The 21,357-nt window shown below is 45.4% G+C and overlaps 2 protein-coding genes across 5 annotated transcripts in view; both read left to right on the forward strand.

The window, feature by feature from the left end:
* LOC116817763 (tetraspanin-36-like) overlaps positions 1-9,360 on the forward strand; it is a 55,963-nt gene extending 46,603 nt beyond the window's left edge. The window contains exons 5-7 of the mRNA XM_032768188.2: positions 561-713; positions 6,752-6,835; positions 8,880-9,360. Of these exons, the coding sequence (XP_032624079.1) occupies positions 561-713; positions 6,752-6,835; positions 8,880-8,966 (324 nt within the window). The 3' untranslated portion in view covers positions 8,967-9,360. The remainder of the gene's footprint in view (positions 1-560; positions 714-6,751; positions 6,836-8,879) is intronic.
* Positions 9,361-13,857: 4,497 nt separating this feature from the next.
* Positions 13,858-21,357, forward strand: part of SKA1 (spindle and kinetochore associated complex subunit 1) — a 59,042-nt gene continuing 51,542 nt past the window's right edge. For 2 of the 4 annotated variants that reach the window (XM_075066866.1, XM_075066868.1), the window contains exon 1: positions 17,408-17,722. Coding sequence is in view for 1 of the 4 variants with exons in the window: in XM_075066865.1 (XP_074922966.1) it covers positions 13,948-14,019 (72 nt within the window). In the remaining 3 variants the exon portion in view is untranslated. Of the gene's footprint in view, positions 14,020-17,407; positions 17,723-21,357 lie in introns of those variants that run through there. The other 2 variants (XM_075066865.1, XM_075066867.1) reach the window with 2 other exon arrangements.

A 21,357-nucleotide genomic window follows, 5' to 3' on the forward strand; every position in this document is an offset into this window, starting at 1 on the left:
GGCATTAGCCACTGTTGGTAGATGGGATACTGGGCTGGATGGACCTTTAGACATTCTTATGTTCTTATGTAGCTTCTTGATGTACTGAGATTTTTGTATAAATCTGTCCTCCATTGTGATTGTAGCACAAATAACATTACTAACAAAAGAAAAGGATGTATTTCTGATCTTGTTTTTGTTCTATCTGTAGTTCACATGCCGATGAAGCAACTTCCCTTTTCTTCCTTCCATTATTTTTAGACTGTGTACAGTATCTGCAGAAGAAAAGTGCTGTATTTGCCAAATCCTGTGCAGGGCTGCGAGCTCTGAATTCTGATTTCAGTGGGACTGGAGGGCATTTTTCTTTAAAAAAACAAAAACAAACAAACCAACCCCACTACTGTAGTGGTCTAATTCACTGCACCTTACAACAGTGTGACTGCAGTGTTTTGATGGATTACTTTAGAATACTGTAATTTTTTTATTAGTCAGCATCTTGCAGAGACTTACCTGCATGACATTCCTAAGAATGGTACAACTTAACTCTGTTTGCATTAATTTAGTTATTTGTTGTTTTACAGCTTCGATGTTGTGGCGTAACTAACTACACCGACTGGACAACCACCCAGTGGTTTAATACCACTGGCAATAACAGTGTTCCTCTGAGCTGCTGCAAACAAGACATTAAGAACTGCACAGGACATCTGAATGAGCCACAGGATCTCAATACGCAGGTGAGGATAAATTACCCTGAAACTGCCACCATGGGCTGTGATCTCATTAGATTCCTCTGAGCCAGCCAGAGGCTGAAGCTGGCAGAACAGTTGCAAAACGCAGTCCAAGCAGGGACTCACAAACACTGAGGATCTCATCAGACTATTTTCTATAGTTTTTACTCTAAACATTATTTTTCCTGTGCTGATTGGCTCTTTGCTCCAACCTGTTCTGCCTCTTCCTTCCTTTGTCTTTCCATCTAACTAATCCCCTCCTTAGACCTGCTCTGCTCTACAAAGTTAGGTTGCATTCCCTTGCATTGACCTAGCTGGGCATGTGTCTACACTTAACTTTGTCTCCCACTGATGTAAGTGCCTTGTAACAGCAACTCAGTAACACGCCTCCCTGAGCAGTGGTTAGCCAGGGACAATGTACTGCGGTCGAAGCAGCACCTATGTTGACCCTAACATTCTCCAGTGGCTGTCCCACAATGTCTAGTACTGACCATTCTGGGCAAAGTTGTGAACTCCAGTGCCCAGGGGTCACAGAGGCCAGAAGGCCTGCCCCCCTTTAAAGTCCTGCAAATTTTGAAGAGCTTTTTTCCTGATTGTCCAGCTTGGTAAGCACACCTAGCAGCTCTCCATTGGTGTGTGAAACTGTGCTGCTGACCATGGTAGCTACGTGCTCTGGCTTGGAGTGCACCGGAGATATTGGATCTCCTGGGCCTGTGGGGAGAAGAGGCTGTGCAACACAGCTATGGACCAGCCATAGAAATGTGGACATCCATGAGCAGATTGCACAGGGGATGCAGGAAAAGGAGTACGACAGGAACTAGCAGCAGTGTTGTGTGAAAGTGAAGGAACTGCATCAGGCGTATCAGAAGGCCATGGAGGCATACAGTCAATTTGGGGCTGAACCACAGACCTGCTGCTTTTACAAAGAGCTGCATGCCATACTTGGCGGAGACACCCCGTCCCCTGCAGACCACTGTGGATATCTCCGAGGAGCCCAACCACAGACCCTGGCCATGAACAAGAAGGATGAGGAGGAAGTGGGATTTGTGAGTGAGTGTCCAGCTATGCTGTGAGCCAGGACCTGTTTGAGGCTCCACTGCAGTCCACTCAGTTCCAGCAGTAGAGCATGGGCAAGCCCAGTGTGGGGAATGGAACCTCGGGTAAGTGTGTAATTGTATTTTCCATTACAATGATGTACTGATGGTGCCCCCAACTTAACAGGACACAGCTATTGATTTTAATTAATTTACTCGTACTAGAAGAGGTAGCAGCACAATGTGACATACCCAGGGTACAATCTAGACTAGTGAGAAGCTGTGTCACCCCGGCCCTCTAATGTGGGGTGCCTTTGCTGTTATTGGCTCCTCTCCTGGACTGCTCACAAACAGCCTCTAGCGTGTAAATCACTCCCAGCTATGTCTGTGTGCATTTGCAACCTGCTGGCCACACTTGGGCTTTTATCTGCTTGAGTTATACTGCAGGGTGACCCCAGCACACTCCCAGTCCAGACTTTCCCCCAGAAATGTACGTCTTATATTGCCCAGTCCTCTCCTGGACAATACAAGCTCATATAAAGTCTGTGCATTTTATATGCACAAATCCTGTTATCCGAAATGGAGTTTCCCAAACACTCCAGTTCAAACACACTGCATTACATAAAACAAGTTTATTAACCACAAAGAGAGAGATTTTAAGTGAATACAAGTATTGAGACAAAAAAGCTAGAAATGGTTACAAGAGAAATAAAGATAAAATGCAACTCATGCCTAACTTAACAAACTATGTCAAATTCAAAGCAAAGGTTCTCTCACCACATGCTCTCAATAGTCTTACCTTGTACAAAGATTATTACAATAGTGTGCAAGGGCTGTGTTGGGGATACACACTGTCACAAGACAGAGGTAGCATTGTTATCTGCTTTTCATTCCCCTCTAGAGTTAGAGGCCCAGTTTGTTTATGTACACAGGGATGTCCCTTGAATCGTCCAGAGAGATCTCAATGAAACTTACATGGAGATATTATGCAACCTTCTCCTGAAGGATTCAAGGGATGACAGCCTTATTTCTTCCTCTGCAGTAGGACGCTTTCCCATGTCTGCCAGCAGTACACAGGCTAGCAGCATACAGATCCGGGTGGCTATGGGACAACAGCAGCAGCTGTGCTCCTGTCACCCTCAGGAGTGAGATATCAGTTAAAAGCACCACTTCCTGTGGAAAATGGTGCCAGTATTCAGAGCCTTTGCTCTATGTTCATTTTCATGCAACCAAGCAATTCCTTCCTCATTTCCTTTACCCTGCTGGGCCGTTCTCACCAGGGCTCGAGCTCTGAGTGGTGTCATGCACAAGCACGTCAAAGCAGAAATGTCAATAAGCCTGTATTGTTTAAAACTTGAAGGAAGCAAGGGCAGGGAGTTTTGAATCTTAACTTTTGCTTTCCATTGTGACTATACTGACAATGGTTCCTCTGTGTGTTTTGTCTGTAGCTGTTGCCATTGCAGCCTTGAAGGGTTTCCCTTCCACACCTGTGCAGCGCCTGAGCGAGATAAGGAAGACAAAGAAGAGGACTCAGGATGACTTATTCAGTGAGATCCTGCAAGCCAGCGCTGCATCAGACTGGGAGCAGGGGCCCTAGAGGATGAATGTTGCAGATTGTATGGAGAAGGAAAGAGCCAACAGTAGAAAGACCCAGGAGCCACCATCAGGAAGAGGAGTGAGAAATGTATGAGGACATAACGGGGCTTCTCCAGCAGTAAACACAGATACTTCAGACTCTTGTGAATCTACAGGGTCAGCAATCATGGGCTTACCTCCGTTTGTAATCTGTGGAAAACACCATTACACACTTCCGTACACCACCTCAGCATTCCATGTGGCATCAGGGGCTGCATCCTTCTCCTACCACTCTGCCCCAGGGGACAGTAAGGACAACCACAGCTTCACACATGCCAACCTGTGAAAGCCACAGTTCCTGTATGTGTAGCTAAAATGGACATGAATGTTTTTTCCCCTTGTTAAAGTTCTGTTCCATTAATTTATTAAGTTATCGCACAGATTTTTCTTTGCTCTGGTTTTGTTTCTCAAAAAAATCTATTCTTTGGAAAGTAATTCATCTTTATTAATTCACAGCATATCACAAAATCATAGACATGTAGGGCTGGAAGGGACCTCAAGAAGTCATCAAGTCCAGCCTATCACTCTGTGGCAGGACCAAGTATAACTAGACTGTCTCTGACAGGTGCTTGTGTAACTTGTTTTTAAATGCTGCACAGTGCCCAGTGGTACTGAAAGCACCCACTTATCTGTTATTGTACACGTTCACACAACTCATAGAACCAGTGACGAACACAGTGTAATATCATAAATGGACAGCAAGCACTGCAAAATTAATAGCTGCATTGACAGTGTTATATTCATAGATATACATCAAGCATCACACAATTCCTGACTGGCCCCAAAACAGCAGGGCCAGATAGAGCACAGTACATCACAATGACCTACTGTGGCTTGCTTTTAAAGTGCTCTTTCAAAACCTCCCTGGCCATGTAGCTCCATGTTAAGCCCTTCTAATAGCCCTTGTGTCTGGCTGTTCAAACCCAACAGACAGCTGCTCCACTTCTCTCCCAGCAGCAACTTTTCCCCCTTTGTTTCACAGATATTATGCAGGACACAGCAGGCAATTGTAACCATTGGGATGTTTTTTCACTGAGATCCAATCTTGCGAACAAACCAGCATCCAGTGTCCCTTCAGTCTACCAAAAGCACATTCAGCAGTCATTCTGCACCTGCTGAGCCAGTAGTTGAATCTTTCCTTGGTGCTGTCAAGGAGGCTGGTGGACATCTTATTGAGCCAGGGAAGCAAGGGGTAGGCTGGGTCCCTTAGGATCACTATTGGCATTTCAACATTGCCAATGGTAATCTGCTGGTCAGGAAGGAAAGTTCCTGAACAGTCCTGAGCTCTTAAAGATGCAAGTGTCATACACCTTCCCTGACCAGCCAGCAGTGATGTTGGTGAAACATCCCTGGTGATCCAACAACGGTTGCATAACCATAGAAAAGTAGTCCTTTCTGTTGATGTACTCTATGGCAAGGTGGGCTAGTGCCAAAATAGGGATATGCATGCCGTCTATTGCTCCACTAGTTTTGGGAACCCCATTGCTGCAAATCCATCTGCTGTGTTCTGAACATTGCCTAGAGTCACAGTCCTATGTAGCAGAAGATGATGAATGGCCCCCCACAGTGGATTTTCCAACTACAAAATTATTTCCCACTGACTGGTAGCAATCTGGTGTTTCAAGTTTCCACAGCGTGATCTCCACTCCACTTCTCTGCTTCTCCACTGACAGTGTAACTCTCATTCTAGTGTCTTTGTGCCGGAGGGCTGAAGTGAGCTTGGCACACAGATGCAGGAATGTGGTCTTGTGCATCCGAAAGTTCTGCAGCCACTGTTCATCACCCCAAGCCTGCATTATGATGTGATCCCACCAGTCAGTACTCATTTCTCTGGCCCAGCAGCGGCACTCCAATGTTTGCAGCTGCTCAGTGAATGCCACCAACAACGTTGAATTGGTTTTTGCTGTGTCCCACAGCAAACTGTCCTTGACAAAACCGCTGATTTGGTGGTTCTTGTAGCAAATACCGGAAGATCATGCATCCTCTGCTTGCAACACTTATGACAATAGTCCAGAGCTGTGCGGAGAGGAAGGCCATGAGGGTTCATGGGATTTTTAAAAAAGGCCTGAAAATCATGGGATATAGCTGACTTTTATGGGACGGAGACAGTTCCATGCTGGGAAGCTGCCCCCTTGCTCCCACTCATTCCTGCACAACTCATTTCTGCCCCACTGTGCAATGCCAACACTTCCTAAAAGACTGGATAGTGGTGGGTTGTGCACTGGGATACCTATCCATGGTGCATTGCACTGTGCATCTGTACAAGCACTCCTGGTGACTGTGCGCAGCACCAACACAAGGAAGCAAGTATGCATGTGCACAAGCAGTATACTAACTGCGGCGGCTGTATGCTGACGTAACTTGTGTCAACAAAAGCTTGTAGTGTAGACTTGGCCTTACATAACCCCACTGAAAGGATTTAAATATTAAAAGCACTAAAAATCTCAGAAGGCGATATTTGTAGCCATCACATTGTTCTCATATTTGCATCTCCAAGGTAATTTGCCAGAAGCTGGGACTGGATGACAGGGGATGAATTGCCCTGTTCTGTTCATTCCCTCTGAAGCATCCTGGCGGTGGCCACTATTGGAAGACTGGATACTGAGCTAGATGGACCATTGGTCTCACCCAGTATGGCTGTCCTTATTTTCACTCTGTATGTTATATCCCTTTCCCCTACTCTTTATCTGTCTTGACTGTTTAGATGGTAAGCTTTATGGGGCAGGAACTGTCTCTCATTATGTTTTTACTGTGTCTAGCACAGTGAGGTCTCATTCTTGCTTGGCCCTTAGGCACCTTCAGGATATGAGTAATATTGTTTTCATAATCAATGCCTGGTCAGTACTGGATGGGAGACAAGCTAGGAAAACCCAGCGGCTGTGGGAAGTGTGCTGGGGATTTGGTAGATGACCCTGCTACCTCACTAATGAATCGGTCCTTCAGCTTGGGAGAAGGATTATGCTACCAACCCTAGATTTTATATTAAAGTCTGGAATAAATTATGACATTTATTCAGTATTCATAGGGCTTAATTCAGAAAAAAATTGCACCCATCTTCCCCACTTTGGGACCCCTCAAACCCTCATTTTACCTTGTGGACACCACTGAACAGAGCCATATAAGACTCATAGAAACTATAGATGGCAGAGTTATTAGATTGTCAAGTGCATCTCCTGAGCAGTGCAAGAGCAGTAGCTTGTTTCAAGTCCAAGGCTACTGCCCGTGACCACATGGGTCATAGCAGGGCAGCACAAGGTCCTGCCCCTGTAAGATTTTGTGCAAAACCTGCCCCATTGTATTGGATTTGTTGGTTTGTTCTCAGTTTAATAGTGTAATAAAATGGCAGCTAAATCTTCCTTTTTTACATTTCCACAGGGCTGTGCAGAGAAAGTGGAAAATGGGCTACAGGCTGTATTGAGCTATGCTATGCTCGTGATCCTAGGATTTGCCATCATAAAGGTATTTAATTGTAACAACGTACATTTCTTCCCCCACAGAAAATAGTGCCATTTTCCTACTTGCACAATCCCTTAAGTAACTTTGCTGCAATTGGTTGCTCTTTCTATGGCTTTGCATGACATTCCTTTCCAGGGGAGCAAAAGCTGGGTGGAGAGGTGGGGAGGGAGAATACTGCTTCTAACAGCAATTTTCCCAGGGATTTCTGCTTGGAAATTGTTTGGGTCAGAAAGGAGGCTGCAAGAACACACGAACCAAACCCACTGCATTTCCAGCTGCATGGTCTTTGAATGGAGGGGGTTTGACAGGCTGAGAGAGGAAGAGGGAGCATGCCAAGGAGCTGCTGTATCCTTACTTGTAACTTCATGTCTCAGTTTTGCACCAGTTTTCTCTTTTTCTGCCTGCATTTGGGGATGGGAGGATCCTGCCCAAAACTAGAAAAAGACTTGATGAGACTAAGTGAAAGGCTGAACTGTATTAGTCATTTGCGAAGAGATGCATTTTTTTTTTTTACATTTTTAAAATGGATGCTATGGCCCAGATGTAGCCTTTTAAAATACAAGATTTTCCATAACTTAAGACCAAATGTCTCCATGGAGTTTTTTTTTAAAGCTAACGTTTTGTTTAAAAAAACAACAACAAATAAATAGTCCTTTGTGTGGGAACCCGAGAATGAAATTGATTGCAAATTAAATACAAGCAAGCATGAAACTGACTAGCTTGTTTTTAATATTCAAACTGAGAGAAATGGAAAGAAAAAATAAAATTTTGATTAAACCCTGACATTAAACTTTCTGTACTTAAGAAGATTTGGTCTCTAAATTTTAATTTAATATTTTCTCCTTTATCATTGTCCCTTTTATCATTTTTCCAGAGATTCCGATCCTCTTCCCCATTGACTGGGGAGGACATAGAATCATAGAATATCAGGGTTGGAAGGGACCTCAGGAGGTCAGCTAGTCCAACCCCCTGCTCAAAGCAGGACCAATTCCCAACTAAATCATCCCAGCCAGGGCTTTGTCAAGCCTGACCTTAAAAACATATCAAAGCCAATGGCAGCAAAATGTCCTCTTAAATTATAGACATACTATAAAAGAGTTGTATCAAAGTACCTGTTGTTACTGTTTAATGCCCGAGTCCTACACTTGGATTAATGTGGAAGCAAGGGGCCATCAGTGCAGATCTGAATGTAGGAGGAGGGCCTGATTTGGTGATAAAGTCAAAAGTTTCCTTTTCCTAGTTCACTCTCAGGGCATGATTGGCATCTAGATTATATTTTCTAGCATTTTTTCTAGTCTAATAATAAATAATAATTGGAGATCTATCTATCTCCTAGAACTGGAAGGGACCTCGAAAGGTCATTGAGTCCAGCCCTCTGCCTTCACTAGCAGGACCAAGTACTGATTTTGCCCCGGATCCCTAAGTGGCCCCCTCAAGGATTGAGCTCACAACCCTAGGTTTAACAGGCCAATGCTCAAACCACTAAGCTATCCCTCAAATTAAATTACTTCAGTGAAGGGGTTCTACCACTTCTTTCTCATTCCTCCACAGTCTGATAAATTTTATCTGCTCATCACTATTATTTCTTTGTAATTGACTGTAGTCTGTTCTTCCATCAATCATAACTTCTTCTCTCTTCTAATTATCGTAGCATAATACGTTTTTGTCTTTTATTGCATACCTGTATATGCTTAAACATATTGCAGATCTACATTCTAAATCCAGCACAGCCATATTCACAGCAGATACTGCCTCGGAATTAATGTTTCTGGAATACGTTTATGGGAAAAACAGTGGGAGAAAACCCAGAGTCCATATCACTATTTAAAAATGACCTTTAAAGACATCTTTAAAAAATTGATACATTTATTTTCTCAGTATTATGTTATTTAGAGCGCTATTAATATACAATGCACTTTACAGATATGTAGAAGGCAACATCCCTGCCACAGAGAGGTTAAATTTAATTCAAGCACAGATAAAACATACAATAAATTCAACCTCCAAAAGAAATAGAAAAGCTAAAGATCCTTTTTTTTCCTTTCAGTTCTTTGGAATGCTGAGTGTCTGTGTGCTCACATGCAAGAGGGAAGACAATGGCTACCAACCTCTGTACTCAGGGGTATTTGCTTGATAAGACGATGGAAAGATCATTTTTCATCTGCTTCTTGATGATAAAATGGATTTGTATAGATGCCCCAAATGGACAATGTATTACCCCTTTGTTAAATACTGTATTTTACTTACGTGAGCAGAAAGAACACTGAGATTTGCAAAGGTTTTAAGTGTATCATGTGAAATGACAGCTTCAGTGTGCAGTGACCCTTGCTAACAACCTGGTTTCATGTACCTCGACTTTCTTTAAGGCTGTTTCACACTGTGTGGCATTCCCTAAAATGACAGCAAATGTTGTGATAGACTCCAAAAAGAAACCCTACTTCTTGCAAGTTTTACATTTGTCAGACCTACTTGTAACCTGAAACTTATAGAAGAAATTGTTTTTAATCATTAAACCGATAATGTAGCCATGGTGCATTCTAGATTCTCTTCAATATTTCCAACAAGAAATCAGTACCATGACAAATGTTCAAGCAGCAAAAGAAATCTGTAAACAGAAGGTTTGAATATTCTTGTTTAGAAGTATTATTATTCAAGGCTACATTTCACTGTTGCTGACATATTTTTTTCTCTCCAATTTGTAACTGCTGTAATTCAGTTTGTTTTAAAGACAAGCATGAATCATATCCTCAGATCAAGACACCCCTGAACTTTGGGCAAATTTAAAATCCAGATCTAAGGTTTGCAGCTGTCTCTTTTGTCTACCAAGGAGATAAATCAACCCCTCAGATCTGAGTATCTCCAAACAATGGGGAAGTCTGAATTAGAAGTTTATCACTTTGGCCAATCTCTGGTTCTTTTAATTTGAAATCAAGAATTTCTGAGGCAAGACACTTAATTTTTCCCATTGTGATACCAAGTTCTAAAATGTTATCTGTACTTATGTTTTTATATTTGTCTCTCTTACAATTAATTTTGAAATCAGTGGGACTACTTACATGAATGACTGCAGGATTGGTCCCACTGGAAATATGAGGTTTGGGATTTGTTACAGTTCTCATTTAAAGTGGTGGCCTAATGGAAGTGGCGTAAACAGAAGATTTCTTACTGTTAAATTACACATTTTCTTCATGCTTCTCTGGGTGACTGAACGATTTCAAGAACCTATTACATTATGGCAAACAATTCTGAATAGTACTTTTTTTGAGTCATTAGGATTTTTTATTTTTTTGAAGGTCTGCTGAATGTGATCACCTTTTGGGTCACAAAGAGCAGAAAAAATCCCTCTTAACAGCTGTAAATGTCAACCCTGAAATTATTCCGTTCCTTGTGTTTCTTTTCTTTTTAAACCAGGGTGAAGGATTAGTCTGGATGATAGAGACTGTTAGAAAAGAAACAGCAGAAATCCTCTTGAGAGAGGCAAACATTTGCTATAGGAATAGAATAGAATGTGTTTCTCTAAAGCTATGTCAAAAAGGAGTATGGGCTGAATGTGAGCTTTTAGTCTATCTTTTTCTCAAGAGATGGAAAGAGGAACTGCTGACTTAAGTATATTCCTGTGTAGATGTGTGTGTTAGGAATGGTTATTTTTTTGATTTTGTTTATTTAAACATTTGAGTATTGTGGGCTTTGTCTTCTCTTAATGCCAAAACAAAAAACCCTTGTGGAATATATTTTAACCAATTTAGAAATGCCACTTATTACATTTCGTTCGATCTTAAAAATGATTTATGAGAAAGAGGTAAGCCAGGTCATTCTCAATGAGAGAAAACAATTCCTTTCCAAAAGTACCTGGGCTAGGGCAATGAAAGAGGCAGTCCTGTCTTATCCTCTGCTCAGTGAAAGAAGCCTACTAGTGCCTTACAGAGCAGTGTTTGTGACTGGCTGGGGTGTGTGTGGATGTGACAGGCTGTGTGTATGTATATGACAGGCTGTGGGGAGAGGATAATAGCCTGTGATGGGGGGTAGTGTGACAGTAAGAGTGGCGGGGTACATGTATTGTGTGCAGGGGCGGCAGGTGTGCTTGGCTGGAGTGTGTGTTGGGGGTGCAGCTGTGTCTGGCTGTGATAGATGTAATGTGTGGGTATGAGTGGTGGTGTAGCTGGCTGTCGGTACAGATGTGCCTGGTTGGGGGAGGAGGGAGCAGTGTGCATGGATGTGTCTGGCTGAGAGGACTGGGGTTCCTGACAGTGGTGGAAAGGGATTTGGGGCTTAGGGCCCTGCCGGGAGGAGGGGAGGGTTAGCCATGGGGCAGTGCCTAGGCTCGGCACTCGGGTCCCTGTCCTTATTGGAAATCCTGGGAGCTGGGTAAGGTGAAAGTCCACCCACATGTAAAGGCTCCTCCCCCAGCCTTGCGGGAGGGACCACTGGACCTGGGAACCAACTGAAAATGGGGGACAACTAATGAATAACATGGTCAGGAATGAAGGTCACTCTGGTCCCTGGCAGTGGGCAGGAGGATGCTAGGCTGGCCCAGATACCAGGGCTCAGGCCCAGAGGGTGGTTCTGGACTGGAGTCTGGAAAGAACATGGGTGCATCCAGACGGGTCAAGAGGAAAGCTAAGGCTGGTCCTGCGCGCACTGACAAAGGGCGGAGGAGCTCCCCAATGCTCTCCCTAGGGGATGAGTGGTGAGCGCTGCCCGAGTGACTGTGCCAGAAGCCTATGGAAGCCCCGCAGACTGCGCTGTGACCAAGCTGTAAAGGGACTACAGTGGAAGGGGAAGGATAGGGCCAGGCCTCAAGAGCCAATCCCAGGAATAAACTGGCTGAAGGGGGTGGTGTCTGAGTGACACAGGCCAATCCGGAAAGGCTCCTTAAGGGGGAAGTGAGACCACCTGGGAGTGCAAGGGATAGATAAGAGGATGTGGCCTTAGTGGCAGAAGAAGTTTGTAGGGGCCCCTCACAGACAGCGAGAGGGATTTTATCCCAGCCACGCCTGGGACCTAAGCACAAGTAGTGCCCCCCCCAGCTGTGATGGGGGCAACCTCAAGGGGCTTGTCCCATTCTGCCTGCACAGAAATACCTGACGCTGAGGGGGGGCTGAGAGGGACTCCCCATCCCCCCACAGAGGGCATGGTTGGGAGGGCACCCTCCACAGAGTGTGACTATGAGGAAGAGGGACTAGCCTACCTACAGTGAGGGGTTTTGTTGGCATCTGTCCCCCAACATAAGGGGAACTTTACGTGGCGCCCAGCAGCATTGCCAAGCTGAGGCATTTGAAAATCATGGATCAGGCTGCCTCCAGTCAGGGATTGGCTTTAAAAACAAAATTGTTTAAAATAAATAAAAATGGGGTCCTTAATTGGCTGCTGGTTTTTGAACCTGCAAGGTTAATTCACCCTCTTTGGGCACCAGCAATATGATGCCATCTTTTACTGCATGGCCCTGTGCTATCTTTTCCCCCGCACAGGTCACCCACCTCATTCCAAGCACAGAATGACTTGTGTTTCCTGAATGAACCATTAGTCACTATTTTATCATGCAATGTGTCCCCTAGGCCTTATTTATACTGCACAGTATTCATTCTTTGTGGACTGATTTATGGTGCTCATGGCTGTAGTATCTAAAGCCATGACATCAGTGGGAGTTAAGTGTCTATAAACCTTTGGGGATCTGAGCCTGAGTGCTTCAGAAACATCAGAAAATAATTTTTTTCAAGTGAGGGAGTGCTATTATCCACCTTTTACAAATGGGGAGCTCAGGCACAATGGAATTAAGTTTTTAAAGTATCCATTTATTTTGGGTACCCTCTTTGAAACATGTAGAGCCTGATTTTCTCAGAATACTCAGCATTCTGTAGCACTTTATGTGCTCAAAGAATAGTCTTCAGTGATTTCAGTTGCTACTGTGAATGATTTTCAGGCGCGCTGAGCAGGCTTCTGCCTCAACTTGGGTGCCCAGAAAATAAAAGACACAATTAGTGACTACTTCTGAAAAGTCTGGTTTAAACTAATTGACTGGCATCACATAGGAACACTGCAGGTCACAGCAAACTGCACATGATGCCTACTGCTCTGAGGTGTTTAAGAATTCAGCCAGACGCCACCCAGAGGTACTTTGCCTAGATGTGTGCTCAGACTAGGAACTGGAAAAAGGCCCCACCTTTGCAAAGAACCCTTCCATCCAGCTTCCTCCTCCTGAACTGATGTATGGCCAACAGGGTCAGTGCTGGGACTTTGGGAGAAGGTTGATTAGGAAGTGTGAGAGAAACCACTCATCTCCTTATGGATCCAGCCCTTGAAGCCCCTCTGCTCTCTTCACAAGCCCCTCCTCCCCTAAGCCTAGCCTCAGGGCCCTTGCTCTTGCCCCTGGGTCCTTCTCCCCCCCATCCAACCAATCCAGCTGTGGGGACCCTTCCTGTAACTCCCCAAAACCCAGCTCCATGAACACCTCCTGCACCTCCCCTACCCCTAAACCCAGCACCAGGGTCACTGCGTGTTCCTTCCCCCGCAACCCAGCCCCAGGGATCCCTCCTGCCCCCACTCGAGATCCTTCCTCTGCCTTCCCCTGCCCCACTAAACCCAGCTCCATGAACACCTCCTGCACCTCCCCTACCCCCAAACCCAGCACCAGGGTCACTTCGTGTTCCTTCCCCCCAACCCAGCCCCAGGGATCCCTCCTGCCCCCACTCGAGATCCTTCCTCTTCCTTCCCCTGCCCCACTAAACCCAGCTCTAGGGACCCTTCCAGTTCCTACCCCTCGACCCCACAACCCAGATCCGGGGACCCTTCCTGTTCTTCCCCCGCCCCCTATAATCCAGCTCAAGGGATTTCTGGCCCCTGAAGGGCTCTGCTTGCCCTTACCCCGCACTGGGTACCGACCCGCTTGCCCCTATCTCAAGTCCGCAGAGCCCTGCTCCTGAGCAGCAGTCTCAGGCCGGGCCGGTGTAACGACACAAACAGCTCCTCTGGGGCTGCTGACGGTGCGGGCCTCACTGCTGCTAGTAGTGCGCATGCTCAGATTTCCCGCGCATGCCCGTGAAGCTGCTCCCGACAGGACCGCGGTGGGTCTTTTGACTTCTCGCGTTAGTTGGCGCTGCCAAGCGCGGGTGGTTTGAATGGCTACAGCGCGCGCGCTCCTCTCTATACCCCTGGCGGTTCCTGGTTCATACGGGCCCCAGCCTCCCGTGGTGAGTCTGAGGGGAGGGGGATCTTGGGGCACTGCGGCGGGAGGGGCCCTTGGAGATAGTGGAGCGGGGTGAGGGGGGCCTGCTAAGCAGGCGAGAACAAGGGTTGTTCCCAGCATTGCTCTGGGAGGGGTGAGAGGGGCCTGGTGAGCAGGCAGGGGAAGTGGCTGGTCCCCAGTATGACTGGCGGGGGGGGGGGGTCTTGGGGGCCGGGGTGAGAGGGCCTGGTGAAGAAGAGGGCCCTAGGAGCATGAATCGGGGTGGAGGAACCTATCTCTGCTCTCCCACCTACCTAGGGAAGGGGGCCCAATACAACGGATCCCTCCCTCTCGCCAGGCACCCCTCTGTGGTAGCTTTGTACATCCCACCCTTCCCTTGCCCTACTGTGCCTGCTGGACATTGTGGACCTTCCTGCAGACCCAGGGAAGGTCCTTCCCATGGGCTCTGTGCTAGCCTGTCTTGTAAGCAGTTCCAGACAGCTTGAGGAGGAGGGGTGGCTTGGCTAGCAGCAGCTGCGATATAGGACCCAAGTCAGAAGGTTATGTCTAGGGTGACCAGATAGCAAGTGTGAAAAATCAGTAGGGGTCGGTGTAATAGGAGCCTGTATAGAAAATAAGACCCCAAAATTGACTGTCCCTATAAAATCAGGACATCTGGTCACCCTAGTTATGTCGCACCCAGGTGTCCACGTTGGTGTACATCATATGCCATGGGGCTGGAGAAGTTAATGTAAAGAGGAGAAGGGGTGCTCACAGTTTTACACTGCCTCCCCCATTCCTTGTTGCTTTTCCTGCCATTCAAGCTGCACTTCTGGCCCCTCTGTTTTAATCCCTTCTGCCTTTTGCTCACTCACTGAGCTGTAATTTGCACATCAGACAGATATAAGATAGTAATATGCTTGTCAGGAGCCATGTCTTATGTATGTAGGATACCATTTACCCATATGATGTATATTATAGTAGCAGTTTGGCAGTATGTGTTGTAACTGAAGTTACACATAAGAGCAGCCATACTGGGTCAGGCCAATGGTCCATCTAGCCCAGTATCGTGACTTCTGGTAGTGGCCAATGCTAGGTGCTTCAGAGGGAATGAACAGAACAGGTAATCATCAAATGATCCTTTCCCCATCGCCCATTCCCAGCTTCTAGCAAAGAGGCTTGGGACACCATCTCTGCCCATCTTGACTTAATAGCCATTGATGGACCTATCCTCCATGAATTTATCTAGTTCTTTTTGAACCCTGTCAAGTATCAGTGGGTAGCCATGTTAGTCTGTATCCACAAAAACAACAAGGAGTCTGGTGGCATCTTAAAGAGTAGCAGATTTATTTAGGCATAAGCTTTCGTGGGTAAAAGACCTCACTTCTTCAGATGCATAGAGAGTCTCCATGCATCTGAAGAAGTGAGGTTTTTTTGAACCCTGTTATTGTCTTGGCCTTCACAACATCCTCTGGCAAGGAGTTCCACAGGTTGATGGTGAATTGTGTGAGGAAATACTTCACCAGGACTATTGTTATATTCCTCTATTTCTGTATGTCCGTAGCTTTCTGGAAAGCAGTCTCTTTTGAGGATGAAGTTATCCGTGCTGGGTATCAACCAGTGGGATTTTCTTTGTTTGGAGCTGTGGAAGTTTGAGCAAAAGCCTTCCATCAGTTTTTGAGTTAATCAGAGATGAACTGCTAGTGTGAAGCCCTGTTAGTTAGTAAAGTTGTACTGGGGGCGGGGGGGGGCACTGACTGTTATAGTGTCAGTAATCCCCTAGTCTACTAGCCCCCTAGCTACTGAGTTTTGTCCAGCTCCAAAATATCCTTCCTCTTTCTCCCCAAACACCCCTCTTTCCCCCCAAACACCCCTTATATCCCTTCCATAAAGGTCCACCACTGAGCCTGTGTATGCCCCCAACCTCTGGTCCTCTGTAGCTCCCCTCACCCCAAGTCCAATCAGTTTAGTGAAGAGTGGGAAGCACTAAGCAGCCTCAAACTGTTTCCTCCTCCTGTGTGCTGCCTCCTTTCTTCCAGGTGAGGGCTGAAAACTGGTGTGGGAACAGTGTTGACCCCCTGTCTCACTCAGGCTGGAAGCTGTGGCAGTGATGACTTTCCCTTTCCCTTTAAAATTTTGCTCATGACATCTGTGGTCCTGTAGTGCCATTTACTTTTGTCTTTGCTGATGGCATTTCAGGTTTGGGTTCTTAGCCCTCATTCTGCAGTCAGATCCACGTGTGTGGGGAAGTCTCTTGTCATTAGTGGAGTTCTCTGTGGATCTAATTACAGGATTGGGCATAAGTTAATATCTGAGGCTATGATCTCAAACATGCACATATTTAACTTTACATATGTGAAGAAGCACCATTGATGAGTCTGCCTGCATGTCTGTCTGTAGGATCAAAGTCTGTGCTGGTATTTGTAATGGAGGTTTTCAATGTAGGAAATATTAGTAGAGGGATTTTAATGTAGAAAAAGATTCTGTATTGAAATTTTTGTGTTCCTGCAGAGCTGCTAATTGATGCAAGAGTACTCCAAGTTATATTAGCAAAACCCAGGGAGCCTGCTAACTACACAACCCCAATAGGTGAGGTTCAAAGAGCATCTAAACTCCTCTAGTAAAGCTGATAAAGCTTGCAAGCTCCTTTATGCTTAAAGCAACCCCATCAATTTATATTTCAGATGCAAATATGACTCTTCCCTCCCCTACTGCTGTTAAAAGTAACATATAAAGCCCTGATCCTCCAAACACTGTGCATCTGAATAGTCCCACTGAACTTCCTCACGTGTGTAAGTGCTTGCCGGATCAAAGCTTAACGCCTGGTATATGCTGCAAAGTTAAGCCAATATAAATTGCCTTCGCCTATTTGTATGTCTGTATACTTAAATTTGTCTCTAACTAACATAAATAACCTGTTATGGCGATGCAGTAAAACCACTTCTCCAAGTGGCATGGAGCTGAAGTTAACCTACTGAGGTTGACGTCGTAGTACAAGTGTGTAGACGCTGTATGACCTGTATCAACCTGAACAGTCCTCCATTGCCTGTCCTACAATGCCCCATTCCTTGCGACAGTGACTCTCTGGTCACAATTGTGAACTCTACTGCACAGTGGTCCCAGACACCGAAAGACACCCCACCACACATTTTTGAAATGCCTTTTCCTGATTGCCCAGCTTGGCAAGCACACCTAGCAGTGCTCCCTTGTTGTGTGCAACTGTGCCAGCTCTGGTACAAGAGACACTCCTGGCTGGAGCAGGCAAGAAGTATTGGATCTCATGGACCTGTGGGGAGAAGAAGCTGTGCAAGCACAGCTATGAATCAGCAGTAGAAATGTGGCTGTCTACTAATAGATTGCACAGGAAATGCAGGAAAAGGGTATGACAGGTAGCAGCAGCACTGCAGCGTGAAAGTGAAGGAACTATGCCAGGCATACCACAAAGGCAGTGAGTGCAAAATTGAGATGTGGCTGAGCCACAGACTGGCTGCTTTTACAATGACTTGCAAGTCATACTTGGTGGAGACCCAACCAGCACACTGCAGACCACCATGGATGAGACAAGACACTCGCTGCTGTGAACTGAAAGGAGGAAGAGGATGAGGGGGCAAGACGTGGCAGGGAGTTCAAGCCATGCCACAAGTTAGGACCTGTTTGAGACTTTGCACAGTCGACCCAGTTTCCCTAGCCAAACATGGATAACCCTGATGTAGGGGAAGGGACTATGGGTAAGTGTATGCATGCATTTTTCCTTAGTGTTTAAATTTAAAGATGGTTACCATCACAAATTTAACCAGACAAAGGTACGGACTTGTCACTGTCCTACTCCTACAAGAGGAGGTAGTGGTATAACAAACAGAGGTAGAGATGGCATCTGGTTTTCATTCCCCTGTTAGGTTAAGTGGGGGACAGGGGTTCAGAGCAGTTTGTTTATGAACATAGAGATGTCTCTTGAATCCTCCTGGGTTATCTCGATGAAACTTTCATGATGTTGCTCTGCAGTTCATTCTCTAAGCGAAGGCTGTCTTATTTCTTCCTTTGTGGTAGGTTGCTCTCCCATGCCACTCCACAATGAATTCACCTGGCACCATTGCAGTAAACACGCTACCAGCATATGGCTCTTGGTCGGTTTGGAAATCCAGTTGCAGCTATATTATGTGTACCTTTGTTACCCTCGGGAGTGACATATCAGCTGAAAACACCACAGCCTGCAGAAAATGGTACCAGTATTCAGTGTCATTGCCCTATACTAGTGCCCTTGGAAAAGGAACCAAACTTTTATTGTTTCATGCAACTGAAATTCCTTGCCCCTGGCCAGCCATACTCACTGTGGCTGGGGCTGGAGAGCACTGCTGTGCAGAGGTGCTCCAAAGCTGAAGTGTCAGTATGTCTTATTAAAAGATTTTGTGGGAATAAGATAAGGGAGATTTGAAACTTCCCTTTCCATTGTGACTGTAAATCCAAGGATACATCTGTCTGGTTTTTATCAACAGCTGCTGCTATTGCAGCCTTGAGGGGGTGCTCCCTCCACACTTGCAGAATGCCTGACCCTGATGAGGAGGAGAAAGAAGAGTAGTAGGGAGGACATGTTCAGTGAGAGCTTGCAAGCAAGTGCTGCATCAGATCATGAACAAAGGGCCTAGAGTGCCAAAATGGCTGACGTGGAGAAGTGAGGAAGGCACAGAAAAAGGAGAAGATGCACAAGGACATACTGGATTTTCTCAGGCAGCAAACACAAATGTTGAAGACCCTAGTTGACCTATAGGTCCAAACATCCCAGACTCCCCATTCTTTGCAGTCTTTGGAGAACTCCATGGTGCTGCTCCCTACCTATGCAGCCCCCCATCCCATGTGGCATCATGGGGTGCATCACTACCCCATCAGTTCACACTGTTGGACAGCAAAGAAAATCACAGCTTCTCATACACTCACCTATGAGAACTATGGAGAGTGTATGCGTATCCACACGGATTACATTTTTTGCGCTGAAATGGACAGAAATGTTTGCTGACTCTCCTATTTAACAGTCTCATTCTATTAATTTATTAAAAGTTTGTATTGCATAGTCTCTTGTTTTTTGCACATTTCTTTTGCACTATTTTTGCCATTCAATACATATCTATTTTTGGAGAATAAAACTGTTTAGTTCACAATGGATATTGCAGAAGGCATAGCAGGGCTGACAGCACACAGTGCTTGTAAATGCACAGAAAGCACTACATAACCCATAGGTTCAGGAACACACACAGTTGCATTTTATAAATTCCGCAAATGCTAAACAATTCCTAGCAGCCCCCAAAGCTCTAGTCCCAGAGAACAGTCCAGCACAGAACATTACTGTGCCTGACCATTCAATTGCTCTTTCAAAGCTTCTGTCAATCATGTAATTCCATACTGAGCTCTTTTAGTGGCACTTGTGTCTGGCTGTTCAGTCAGCAGACAGCTGCTCCACCTCTACCCTGAGGGCAGCTTTTCCCTCTTTGCCTCACACAGGTTATGCATTACACAACAGGCAGCTACAACCATTGGGATGTTTTTCTCACTGATAGCCGAATCTTTTCAGTTTACCCAAAGCACATTCAACAGTCATTCTGCACCTGCTGAGTAGGTAGCTGAATCTTTCCTTAGTGTGTTAAGGTGGTTGGCGTATGGTTCTATGAGCCAGGAGACCAATGATTAGGTTGGGTGCCCCAGAATTACTGGGTGAATTTCCATATCATCAGTGATAATCTACCAGTGGGGAAAGAACATTGTGCTTGCAGTTTTCTGAACAATTTTTTTTATCTTAAAGATAACTGTGACTAGGCCAGACTGATATCAGTGAAGTATCCCAGGTGATCCACCAATGTTTGTATGACCATAGAAAAGTAGTCCCTTGTTGATGTACCCTGGGGTAAGGTGGTCTGGTGCAAAAATAGGGAAGTGCACCACTGCAGTCCAGGAGCCCCGTTGTTGCAAATCCATCCACTATGTCCTGCATGCTGCCAAGGATCACAGTCGTGCCATAGCAGGAAATGATTAATGGCCTCCGGCTGGATTTTCAGCTCTAAAATGATTTCACACTGATGGTGAGCAAACCTTCGTTGCAAGCTTCCAGAGTCTGTCAGTTGCTTCTCCACTATCAGTGCAGCTCTCATTCTGCAGTAGAAAGTTCTACAGCAGGGGTAGGCAACCTATGGCACACTTGCCAAAGGCGGCACGCGAGCTGATTTTCAGTGGCACTCACACTGCCCGGGTCCTGGCCACTGGTCTGGGGGGCTCTGCATTTTAATTTAATTTTAAATGAATCTTTTCAAACATTTTAAAAACTTTATTTACTTTACATACAACAATAGTTTAGTTATATATTATAGACTTATAGAAAGATGCCTTCTAAAAACATTAAAATGTATTACTGGCACGCAGAACCTTAAATTAAAGTGAATAAATGAAGACTCAGCACACCACTTCTGAAAGGTTGCTGACCCCTGTTCTGCAGCCACTGCTCCTTGTCCCAAACCTGTGTTACTATGCAATTCTACCAGTCAGTGTTTGTTTCTCAGGATCAGAAACAGTGCTTTGGTGTCTGCTGCTGCTCTATGAACGCCACAAACAACCTTGAATTATTTTCAACAAACTGTCCTCAAAGACAACATCGTGTCCCCCATTGTTATGGTGTTTCCTGCAGGTGTGCATGTACAGGAAAATTGTGCATTCTGTATTTTCAATGGTCATGAGAATAATGCAAAGCTATGCAGGCTCCATGCTTCTGTCAGAGATGGCAGATGCTGAAAAATGCCACATGGGTTTGTGGAATTTTTGAAAAAGGCATGGGATATGGATGGGATTATGGGATGGAGAAAAGTGCATGCTTGGAACTTGACTCTTAGCTTCTCTATATATCTTTAAGGGAATCATTTCTATGTCACAACATATTGCAAACATTTTCCAAAAGGCATCACACTGGATGACAGCACATAGCACACTGGGATACTTACCCGTTGTGCACCATACTTTGCATTGACTCAAGTACTCCTGGAGGGTATGTGTAGTGCCAATGCAAGCAGCCAAGTATACACGAGCAATAAACAAACTTTTATCAACATAACTTGTGTGAACCAAAGTTTGTAGTCTAGACCTGGCCTACGATTGCTATAAACTGAAGGCAAACATCTGTCAGAGATGGTCTAGGTCTGCTTAATCCTGCCTCCTCTGCACCGGGGACTGGACTAGATGACCACTTGAAGTCTCTTCCAGCCCTACATTTCTATGATCCTGTGAAAGAACTTTGAGGGAAAAAATACTTTTCACTTTTTTACTTCATAGGTTCAAAAGCACTTTGTGCAAAATCAGCTTTACTCTGTAGATATCTGCCAATTTCCCC

The sequence above is a fragment of the Chelonoidis abingdonii genome, chromosome 6 (genome assembly GCF_003597395.2).
Source record: "Chelonoidis abingdonii isolate Lonesome George chromosome 6, CheloAbing_2.0, whole genome shotgun sequence".
In the NCBI taxonomy this organism is placed as follows: domain Eukaryota; kingdom Metazoa; phylum Chordata; order Testudines; family Testudinidae; genus Chelonoidis; species Chelonoidis abingdonii.